This window comes from Adiantum capillus-veneris, chromosome 28, assembly GCF_014529385.1.
Source record: "Adiantum capillus-veneris isolate H3 chromosome 28, ASM1452938v2, whole genome shotgun sequence".
Taxonomy (NCBI): domain Eukaryota; kingdom Viridiplantae; phylum Streptophyta; class Polypodiopsida; order Polypodiales; family Pteridaceae; genus Adiantum; species Adiantum capillus-veneris.
The window spans coordinates 53198349-53209977 of NC_140958.1; the positions used below are offsets into that span (position 1 = coordinate 53198349).

Below are 11629 nucleotides of genomic sequence, written 5' to 3' on the forward strand. Positions count from 1 at the left end.
GTGCAGCGTTGACCTGGCTCACCTTTCAAACCCATTATCCTGGACAACACAAAAGGCTAATCAATGACACTACTATAGTCACACCAAAATTCCAATTTAGTTGGTCAATTACTACTGACCATCACCATCATGAAATGCCTGCAATTACCCAATATCAACGAGTGGTCTTCTTTACTATTCATAGTTACTGCCTCTGCTTTACCTATGCCCAAGCATACAGTTTCTAGTCGGAAATACTTCACTTGACCTTCATTTTCTTGCGAAGGATATATAATGTACTTTCATCACTTCTTTTTCCAACGTTCAGAAGATTCTTGCACCTAGCAAACTTAGTACTACCAGGATACGAACATTGCACTTGGAACGGTAAATGCACAGTTTTTGAAGGCTTTGACGCTCTTCGAAGGCACTTTTACCCTTCAAAGGAAAGCAGAAAACCTTCAAAAGAAATATAATATTTTGAACACTCACAATATAGCTTAAGGATTGGTTATAATTTAGACTTCTACTGAATGATTGGAGTCACCCTACAAGAATGAGCCATGCATGATAGTAAACATTGTGCAAGAGATTTCTGTGTCCAATAGAAATTCTGTTTAAATCCAGCATTTGGAACCATAAGTACCGTGACATACCATCATCGTCCAGTATAATAGCATGTTAAAGTACAAGAAACAATGGAGAAACTTTGACCCCTGTATAATCTGCACTGAAGACTTTGCAAGAAAGGATATGCCCATGACATTATTGAAATTTGGACCATCCAAACTACTCTTCAAATGAGAAGTTACAATTCTGGCATATTGCAGATTCTCATCAGTTAAGCTGTTGAGGGGGAAAGGGGGGTTGCTTCGTTTACATTATGCCCCCAAATAATAGACATCATGACCTCTGAGCAATTACATAATGAATAATATTCTACAACAATTACAACTTCCACACAGCTTTCACTTTCTGGGCTTTGCCATTCTTCAGGAATAAGCTGCAGGTCAGCTACTCACTTTCAGAAGTTGATCAAATGAATTAGTCGTCGTGGCTTTCAGAAAAACTACCCGTTCGTGGAGCTTGCAATGCACCTTTACACCAGAGAGACCTCTGCTTTTTTAGTGTCTTTTGTGTATGCTAAGAGCTGTAATTTATCCTGATCCTGCCAGGGTCCGAGAAGTGGAAAACCCATATTAACCCTGAAACTTCTACAAGCTAAGTGACAAACTTCTCTTAGAAAGTTGGAGTAAAGGTTAGGGTTTAATAGTACTCACCTGTACAATAGCTTGGGCACAAAGCTTCCCCGAGAGCACCGCCCCTTCCATTGATGCCAAATACTTTTGCTTTGTGAAATCCCCTGCTAAATAGAACCCTCGGATCGGCGACCGTTGAAGAGGGCGGCATGGCTCACAATTTGGAACTGTCTTATAAACAGACCTGCATTTTAATATCAATGCTGATTAGCATACACAACATCTTGTTCCATTCAATATCCACTGCAAGACATCAATCCCTACCTTGGAGTCTTCACTACATGATACTTCAAGAGTTTAGCTCTGCTTCCATCTGCAGCTATCTCATCTGGAAAGAGCTTTGCAAGCTCTTTCATTGTTGCTTCTATGATCTCTTCATCGCTGCGTCCTATCCATTTATCAGCAGGGGCGAACACAAGCTCTAGCATTGATCTATTTGGATCATTATACTCCTGTAAGAGAACAATCATCTCATAAGAACTTTCTCACCCAGACATAGTAACTCAGTATGAAGAGAGTCGAATAGATACCTTGCAGGTAAGAGACATGTCAGCGTAAACGCTTAGCAAAGGACTCCTGCATAATCCAGCCCACTAGTATCATCTCAATATACATTGATGACAACTTAATAGAGACAATCACAATTTAAGTTTGAACTAACCTGCTGAATAGGAGATGATCGTACGTATTTTTCAATTTTCTGTCAAACCTGTGGGAGTAGGAACCATGCTGCTGTTTAAACTTGATGTGTGACACGAGTTCTATACCAAAATGGCAAGAAATTTACCATATATGCACGTTAATGACCGGAACACCTTCCAGTTTCTTCAGTTTGTCAAAGTATGGGATTGTCTTCCATTCTTGTGGTAACAACAACTTCAAAATATCAACTGCACAATAAAGTGATAATGAGGGTTATAAGTGCTCCCAAAAAAAAATTTTAAAATGTATTTTTCCTGATTATACCTGGCATTGCTGAAACATAAACATCACCCTCAACGATCTTTCCATTAGTGAGCTCAAAATGCTTCACTGTGCCATCATCATTGAGCGCAATTTTCTGTAACCTTGAATTCAAGTGAAGCTGCCCTCCTTTTGCTGAGAAATATTCTACAATTGGCTGGCACAATCTCTCTGGTGGGTTACCATCAAGAAAGGCCATTTTTGATCCATGTTTTTCCTGAAGTTATATGCAGGCTTAATTTAAGGCTTTATTAGCAAGAGGGCACTGTTAATTTCAATGCTTTTCTAGCTGATAGAACATACCTGAAGAAAGCGGTTCAAAGCAATGAGAACCACCTGCATTGAGAGCTCATCTGGATCAATGAAGTTCAAAGCTTTCGACATGGCTATGAAAACTTCGTCGTTCACGCGTTCTGGCACTCCCTAAGCAAAAATCAAAACATCACAGCCGCATATTAGCGCCTGAAACTGATTGTCTACAAAACGAGTTAATTATTTAAGGCTTGAATAAAATCAATGCAACCCTGACCCAAGGTATCAAGAGATGGAAGTCTACATTGAAATTAACATGGAAGATATGAAATGCAACCTGACTCAAGGTATCAAGAGATGAAGCCTACATTGAAATAAAAATCTATTTCGTGCTTCTGAGTATGGGGAACAACACATTTCTGTTTAATCAACATGCATAGAGTGATGATGTTTTTTTGATAGTGGTACTAAGGTATTAGAAATCAATGTGGGTGTGATGTTATACTTGAAACACATCAATCTCTAGCTGGGCTGCCTGAGCAAGAAGCGTAGTTCAACAAGAATTCAATGGGGTCGAGTCCTTTTCAGTTTACAAATCCCTTGATCCCCATGCTTAGTCAAGGCCATTACCACAAATAAAAGCAATCTTTTCTCAAAAGCTAAAAATTCAGCAGGTCTATTGCTGCAAAAACTTCTGAAACATAACATAGTGCAGACAGCAAGAAAAAGAACACATAAATTCCTTTGAAGGAAGGGTCATAGTGGTGGAATATTTGCAAACTGTAGGGCTCTCTGCCAGAACTCTTGCTAAATCTCTACTTCATGAAGCAAAAGCAATTGGGACTTTGTGTTCTTGTTTACTCCACACTGAGAACGGTAACTTCACAAATACTGCAAAAACACTCTGCCTATGTGATAGTTTTCAAAAAGCTCTAGTTAAATAAAGTCCCTTTAATTTGGAATACTGGCAATCTTATTGTCATGCTGGCACTTTGTTTTAAATTATGTATAGGAGGTTTGTTGTCTGCTGACTCTTTTATAGGGTAGCAATTTTCAGTTATGAAGAAAGTGTTTGTAGGCCAAATGAGCTAATCCACTTTGTAAGGGGAGCGTGCTGTGTCTCTGCTTTTAGAGATGTTTTTCCAGTCTTCAATTGATTGGTCATGATACAAGTTAGCATCTCTGTCCTCATTATTGCGGAACTATCCCTCAAGGCTTATCGGAGTCTTGGTCTCATAAGGCGAGTGATATTAGCAATGCAATGCATGATTCTTTCAGAGGTTTTTCCCTCACATGATCAAAGTAGGTGGAGTTAAGCATTTTTTGTTCATAATTTCCGTCTCTCTTGTTTTCAGCCATGTTTCTTGATAGTGCATAATGTAGTGTGTGTGTGTGTGTAATTTCAAAAGAAGGGGACTTCAGTATAGTGTTCTTACTTGCTTGAGCATCCATTCCTTGACTGTTAGCCCGTCTTGAGCTTCTACATAAGGCTGTCCACCCAATATCGCAGGCAACAAGCCAATAGCAAACTTAACTTTTTCCGCAATCGTCAGCATCTCATTGTTTCTCAAAATAGCCCATACACCTGAAGCACATCCAGCCTATCAAGAGAAATCTAACAAACATAATTTAACATAATTTCTATGTATTGACCACAAGATTTTAATGCAAAAGTTTACATTACTACCGTTAAGAGGAGCAGGAAGTACTTCAGGAAAGTCAAAACGGCTGAATTCCCCAGGTTTGTTGGGCATTGCAAAGATCATACTGTGCTCCTTCCACTGCAGTCTATCATTAATGCCAAGCTCTCCAAAAAGATTTTGTATATTCGGATAGGCTCCAACTGCACAAAACATGAACCAAAGTTAAAAGCCTGAACATGCATAAAATTAAACATTGAATTAAATATCAAAAACATGAAGCTCACAGAATATATGTAGTCCTGTCTCATACCAGTCCCCATCTTTATCTTTCCAGGCTGCTACCTGGAAAAAACTGGCTCATGAGAGACAACCAGAGAGATCACCTCCAGTAGCTATCTAGCAACATATAGTTCCTAAATATTAACTTAAAAAAGGAAACAAACAACAGTCTACCTTGTGACGATTTTGAACACAGGCAAGGCAGGGAAGAGACAATAACAATTGGTGCCTATTTTGTTGACTACCAAATGCTGAACGAAGAATTATCAAAACACTCTGACAAGCAATCACTACAAACTATTGAAGCTGAAACTTTCAAAACATGTGGGCTGTATATTGTATTTACAACACCTCAAACTTGTGTGCCATAAAATTTCAAATTCCAAGCACCGGGATTGAGCTGGTTCGATGACTTAAAAAGACTGGAGGTTTTGATAAAGCAAGTACAACATGCAATATAACTAGTAGGTAGTACAAGCCAAACTATAAGGCAGGGTATAGATTATCAGAAACTGAGCACCCAGGCTAAATTTGAACCTTCAAGTACCATGACTTTCACATTAACTTCGAGTATGAGTATCCTCTTCTCCTGCCTGTGTGACCCCTCGTTGGCTCTGCTTCTGTTTGATCTTTACTTCAGAATTTTTCCATGATACCTGGAGGACCATGATACCCAGAGGACATGGATACACAGGCCACGTTTCGCTTTGTCTCTTGAGCCAATAAGATCTCCATTGTGGAGGTTATTATAGTCTCCCTTTTCAGTTTTCAACTCCCTTACCCCAAAAACAAAAACAGCAAACCGATACTGAAACACTAGGTTGGAAATATTCTGCATTGGCATGCACAACGCTAGAATGCACATTTACTTAATTGCTGACATGCAATATGCACCTTTTCTTGTCAAAATGTCCGCCATCCTCATCTCGTTCCCCGATTACTATTTAACTAGGAAGGCAATAAAGTAATCCTTTAGGAAAAGTACGGACTTCATATGGGCCTTGTAAGGTTTGGGGACAAAGGAAACCTCTTGGTGGTTTTGAGGAGAACAATGTCAGTTGTTAGGTGCAACGGAATGAATGTTGTATTTTCTCAAGATTAGTGATCTTTACTGCTCAAGGTTCCTTTTAGTTCTTAGGGCAAGAGAGAGCTTTCCGTCTTATAGAGAGTGTGGTGATCACGAACAAAGTGAGTGGATCTAGTGCGTGCAAATGAATGAGACTGAGAGAAGGAGAGAGAAGACATACGACACCGAGGGGTTGTAAAACCCTCCTCCGAAGGCCCCACTCTCATCGGCGACAGTGGTCTATTCTTTGATTGCACAAGGGCGTACAATGCGAATGCAATGAACTGATGCAATGGGACTATGCCGATGACGACGACGGTGATGACGACGACGACTTGATGGCTGAAATCTGAGATCTTCTATTCGCTGAATTCGGGGACTGTTTCGGTGGCTGAAAATGACTGTTTTGGCTGCGTTCTTATGGCTGAAAATGGGGGAGCATCTTCAACCATTCTGGGGGATGATCTGCTTCCGTGTCTAGGGCTGAAACTGCGAGTATCTGCTGCGGCAAGGGGCTGAAACCAAAAACGCTGAAGGGATCCTGCTGCTAGCCAAAAACGTTGGGCTGATTTGGCTCTGCAATCGAAAAAAGCTGGTTGGGCTGTATTGGAAAAACGCTAAGGGAACTTGATGGATCTGCTAGCGATGGCGGGGATCTGCAAACACTAGGGGCTGACGATGGATGGCGATGGCTTGCTGAAGAAGGTATCGCCAAGGATGGTGTCAGGATGCAAAAACGCAAGGGGGGTCATGAGGGGGGGGTACTGCTGAGAAGTTGCCTGTTGAGCGGGAAGCTCCTGCTGCCTCTTCTGCCATTTAGTGCTAACTTGGGTTTGCTTATATAGAAACTTAGCAAAATTGCCCTACCTACTTTTGTAGGAAAGTCGCTTAAAAATAATAAGTCAAAATCCCAATAAATAGGAAAATAGGCTAAATGCACTGGAAAATTCCCCTAACTGATGCGAATGGATTCTGATGGGAATTCCGATGATCATGCTGTGTGCAACCGGAGGATATGCATCTATGCTAAGTGACTGGGCATGTACGGTCTACGAATAGACTCACAAAAGTGCCAGATCACTGCTAATCTAAACTGACTGGACTGACTGAACCCTGCTGTGGTGTAGCTTGTCCACGGACACATAGGGTTGGGATGTGTCACGTGACATCAGTTTTTAAAAGAAAGTGGCTTTTTTTTTCGACACTCCAGAGGGCATACAGGGTGAGGTGCTTATCCCTTCCAAATATTAGCCATGTTGCATGGTCGGGCAAGGGCCACGTACCATCGGGCTAGAGCCACACATAGGCATCACCATCATAGTAACAGGGAATGGCCGTTTTCAGGTCTCCATTCCCCGTTCCCATTCCAAGTTCCCGTTCCGAATCCCCATTCCGTGTTTCAAACGTGAGTACCCGTAACAGGGAATGGCATTTTGTTCGGCGTTCCCATTTTGGTTTCCCATTCCTGGTAACTATGATCACCATGGCCACCTAATTGATGGCTTTTCTTTTATTCTTTTTTTTTTTTGGGGGGGCGGGGACGGGGGGGAGAGAGGGGGGGGGGGGGGGGGGGGGGGGAGCCTACTTTGTTCCCTTGGGTAAAAGAGGGGGCAGTCTTGGCCCTTGAATCATTCCCAAGTTAAAGGATTCTGGATGAAAGGCGCCTTTTCAACCTTGGGGGCCCATTGCCAGCCCTCAAATCTCACCAAAGATCAAGGGCTCACAATGCCTCACATTCAAATGCGCCATCTGGTGTACGGGGAGTGCAATTTGAAAGCCCTCATTCCAGTATTGTGAGAGGTCCATAATACCTTGGTGCTAATTTTGGACAAAATCCTGTCTTCATGGTTTCAGATTTTTAAGGCATTCTGAGGTAGACTTGTTCCCCTTCTTTAAAAACAAGAGGTCTTCTATGTGGATCAGCATAAGCTCAAGCACGATCTTGAGCCCTTCTAGTGTTGCTTTTAGCAAACTAGGCATTTCATTTATATTTTATCCTTGGCCCTCCTTTTTTGTCCCACTGCATAAGGAGCTCTAGGCTAGTCGTGGTTTCAAAATATAAGGGCACGCATATATCAAATGGATATCGGGACTGCCTATTGCCAAATTTTAATACCAAAGAAAGTAGACAGTTGTCCTTGCTCTCACTAATGACATTGAGAAAATGTAGCTAGCATAAAAAAAATGAGCTTAGTTTTCCCTTTCTTTCCTTGCAAGAAGCTAAGATAAAATGTACCTTGCCACCCAACACATCCCGTGCTTCTAAGACTATTGGAATGTGTCCTGCATCTGCTACATATTTGGCTGTGCAAAGACCAGCCAGACCTGAAATAACAAACATAAATTAGAATATGATAGTTTGGATAGGAGCAAATCACCGACATTGCCGCATACCACACCTGCACCAGCTATAACAACATGCAGAGGCTTGTCAAGCTTTGGAGCAGTTCTGAAGGAGGCAGACAAAGCTGCTGCTTCTAAATAGTTGGTAGTTTCGTCAATATTTGGCCTTGGAAAATCTTTGCACGAAATCTGCAAGACAAGTTACTTTTTTCATACAAGAAACACCTGCTCGAAGTATACCACAAGAACTCTTCTGGACATGAAGAGCAGTTGAAAATGCAAATCTCCAGGATCAAGAGATAACTCGCAAAATGCAAGACAGCGTTGGACAAGGCCCCGCCAATTTAGACACTGGTGCACAGCCACAAACTGTAGTGACTCATGCTCGAAACGTGACCAAAAACGGTCAATTACGTATGCATGAAAGTTAGCACCCGTCCCTTCACATAGGTAGGAATCAATGTGAGGAAGTTGCATAGGAAAGTGGCAAGCAGTATGCAATACTACTGGAAGCCCGTTTGTGGAGTATACAAACCACTCTATTCCGTGGCAGTTACATCCGAAGGCCCTCCTATTGTCAGGAAGCTAGATGACCAAAGCCACCCTTGTAGTGAATTTACAACAGTAAGCCTGTTAAGCAGCCGTCAAAAACACGTACAAGATGATCACTCTCATATCTCTAAAAGACAATAACAATGAAGCCTGGCAATAAAGCACTGTAATGGAAAGGTGGAAAAAAGTTGATAGGCCAAAAATTTGCATGCCTGGGAATGTAATCCAGAACAAGCATAAGCCTGAATGAACCTCTACCCAGTCGCATTCTTTGCACGACCCTCTCTACAGCTCTTGAGTACTTTGGGCAGGTATTCTACTTCATCTCTGTTATCTAATGATGTTTCGACTCTGAACAGGATCATAAGAAAATGTCTTTCGCTTTTTTCATCGTAGCAGCGATGGCTAAAGGCAAACATAGCCTTGATGTACGGCATGCAAGAGATGCTACAGAAAAACATCAGAAGTTGCGGAGGTTTTATGAATGCGTGCAGGCAAAAGACTGAAGTATTTAGAATCGACGGGAGACTCTGGTGGATAACACAAGAAGAGGGATCATGAAGACCTTACCTGCAGAGGCCGGTATCGTCTGCCATTGCCAGAGCTCGCTGCTGGAAAATGAGCCAAACATGGAGTGTAAGGTCCAGCTAAGAAGGAAGAAGCGTGGTACCCTTCGTTCATCTTGCCTTCGCCATGGCAAACCACGCTGCTGCTAGAGCAAAGGCTCCGCATTGTGCGACAATGATACTGCACGAGAGAGAGAGAGAGAGAGAGCGAGACGTATTTGATTGAGGGAGGAGAAAACCTCTGTCGTGCAGCTGTGCTGCAAATGAGGCGATGTGGGTGATGTTTTGTGATGTAATTTGTCGGAATCTCCTCCCAGCACCTCCCTTCCTCTAATACATCCAAGCCATAAAAGCCTCACCCCATTTCGCACATCTATTGAGCGCTCGAGTCTCCACCCATAGGGGAGGCTCCTCATCACTATCTCACACGGGCATGGGCACGAGGGGATCAATGGCCCGCGTCTAATTCCCGGAGCGCGGGCATCGTGGATCATCGATCTTGCGCGTGCTCTGAATTTACTAAATTGACCCGAATTTACACAACGGCGGGTTCATCATAGAAGAAACCCTTGCCCCTATACTTTCAATAAGCACGCGCAAGCGAGGTGGTTAAGGTGGTAGGCTTGCAAAGGGGACGTCCTCAGTTCGAATCCGCGGGAGGAGGGGAGGGGAGACAGCCCGAATTTACAAGTTTTACTGCACTCGAGTTTACTTGTCTTCCCAAATTTACACAAAGCACATCGGACGACTCAGATCGCACTTGATCCCCAAAATGGGCATGGGCCATTGATCCCCTCATGCCCATGCCTGTGTGAGATAGTGAGGAGGAGGGAGCCTAAGGATTAGAGAACATCCTTCTAAGAAGGCCTTGTCATGAACCCATCATGGGATCTACAATGGAGAGTTGGACACAATAGATGCAAGGTAGAATCAAGGTCTATCTATTTTAAAGGGGTGTATCTATTTTAAAGGGGTGTGTCTGAGTTTAACTTTTTTGCCTTAGTTTATTTTCCCTTGCAATGAATTATTCTATAGGGTTTTGTTTGGGCTTTGTGGATAGCAAAAGGCACACGATCGTGTGGTTAGCCTGTTGCGTTGCCACAACCTAAGTGACAGGTTCAAATCTGGGGGGCGTTGATCAATGCATTTTTAAGTTGGACGTTTGTTAAGATCAAGATTTGTGTGTGTGCTTGTCCGGTCCCATGACGGGGTCTTCCTTGAAGACCCCGAGTTCTTTAGTCTCGTGGATAAGAGAGGAATTATGGAGACATGTGGTAGCAAATTCCAATTTTGGCCTTTCAAGTTTTTATTGTCTTGAGTCTTGATAGATGGGCCGTTCAGAACCTCTCTCTCTCTCTCTCTCTCTCTCTCTCTCTCTCTCTCTCTAACACACACACGCGTGCACGCGCGCGTGTGTGGTATGGTAGATTGGTTATCCCAATTCTCTTTGAAGTATAAGGTCTTGAGCTCGAGACTCATCGGATAGATCTTTGAGGTCTCTTAGGATTGTTCCTACAACGTTAAAATCTCTTCTTCTTCTTCTTCTCTCAAATTGTGCAGGCAAGCCGCTTCTTCCTCAATTGTTGTTCGCTGCATTCTGTGCTAAGGTGCACACTGAGCTCTCTCTTCTTTCCATCGCTTGAAACCTCCATGAGAGAACCATGCAGAACCATGCAGATCATTGCAAAGTGTGCAATTGACATATCGACACCAAGTTGCATGCCTTGAGCATCCCATTGACAACAATGACTATGGTGAACATCGTAAGCATCTTTGTGGTGCATTGGTGTATGTTTGGGCATGGTGATGGTTGCCCTGCTCATCTCTCTCTCTCTCTCTCTCTCTCTCTCTCTATATATATATATATATATATATATATATATATATATATATATATAGTGGATAGCAATGGAAATTTATTTAAAGATTTGAATAAATAATGCTTTCTTTGGAGTTTCAAAAAGATGTTGTAGCCTCCATACACATATAACTGCCCGCTCTCCTTAGTTTGAGTCTCTCTCCTACACGATCTCTCTTTGGCTCGTGTTGTCAAGAAGTTCTTCTTCTTGCCACGAAGGCGATGGGCCTCTAGTTGTGAGAGTTTGCGAGGAAATTGCAAGAGAATTTGACTTGATAAAGCTTAGTAATCGATGAACACTTTAAGTGTAGCCATGGAAGTTTCACTCTCACACACACATATATATTCAAAACCCTCAAAAGAAACAAAGATGAAAACATCAAGGCTTTTATCATATTCGGTAAGATAAAAGGGTTTACGAATGCATTGTTAGCAGCTAGCCTTTGTTGTCCAAGCAAACTACAAATTGTTCTATACTGTAAATTTCTGCTCACAAAGATGTATATATTATGCTTAGTAATTGAAATGAGTTGCATATATAAGTCTTATTGGTTCATAATAAAATCAAACATAAACTCAACCCTCAGAGCAGAATAAATATATGCTTGTTAAAAGAGTTAAAGTAATCTAAGAGTAGTAGAATAATGGGATGTGGTGAAAGAAGAATTTCTTACGGTCTTTCTAGTCCAAAAAGAAACACAATTTTTTGTTGGATGTGGATTTTATCATTAATACAAACATTAATTTAAGAGATTGTATAGAGAGAAAAGGATAAAAGTTCATAGTATTTGGGTTATTCATTTAAGACGATTCAAGAGTGTAAGCCAAATGTAGTTTACGAAGAACAACCTAATTGTGAATGGTAACTA

At 41.9% G+C, this 11629-nt stretch overlaps 1 protein-coding gene across 2 annotated transcripts; it reads right to left on the reverse strand.

The window, feature by feature from the left end:
• Window positions 1-717: 717 nt before the first annotated feature.
• On the reverse strand, window positions 718-9228 carry PDS3 (phytoene desaturase 3). 2 transcript variants are annotated; one of them, XM_086503931.1, is made up of 14 exons: window positions 8907-9228; window positions 7841-7973; window positions 7678-7766; window positions 4381-4438; window positions 4141-4296; window positions 3890-4038; window positions 2505-2624; window positions 2205-2418; window positions 2026-2128; window positions 1900-1947; window positions 1769-1814; window positions 1503-1690; window positions 1260-1422; window positions 718-1184 (listed from the first exon to the last, which is right to left on the reverse strand). In XM_086503931.1, exons 1-14 carry the CDS (start codon window positions 9066-9068, stop codon window positions 1179-1181), a joined length of 1635 nt encoding a protein of 544 aa, XP_086360057.1. In that variant the 5' UTR covers window positions 9069-9228; the 3' UTR covers window positions 718-1178. The 2 variants fall into 2 exon arrangements, with proteins under 2 accessions (XP_086360057.1, XP_086360056.1); XM_086503930.1 differs by having other exon boundaries at window positions 718-1147; window positions 8907-9227.
• Window positions 9229-11629: the final 2401 nt, after the last annotated feature.

Excerpts from the sequence above, each read along its gene's own strand:
- PDS3 (XM_086503930.1), bottom strand. The coding sequence starts at position 9,068 with ATGCGGAGCCTTTGCTCTAGCAGCAGCGTGGTTTGCCATGGCGAAGGC. Across the intron at positions 4,439-7,677 it reads GGGATGTGTTGGGTGGCAAG|GTAGCAGCCTGGAAAGATAA; the intron begins GTACATTTTATC and ends AGTTTTTTCCAG. Across the intron at positions 2,625-3,889 it reads AGGAATGGATGCTCAAGCAA|GGAGTGCCAGAACGCGTGAA; the intron begins GTAAGAACACTA and ends ATTTTTGCTTAG.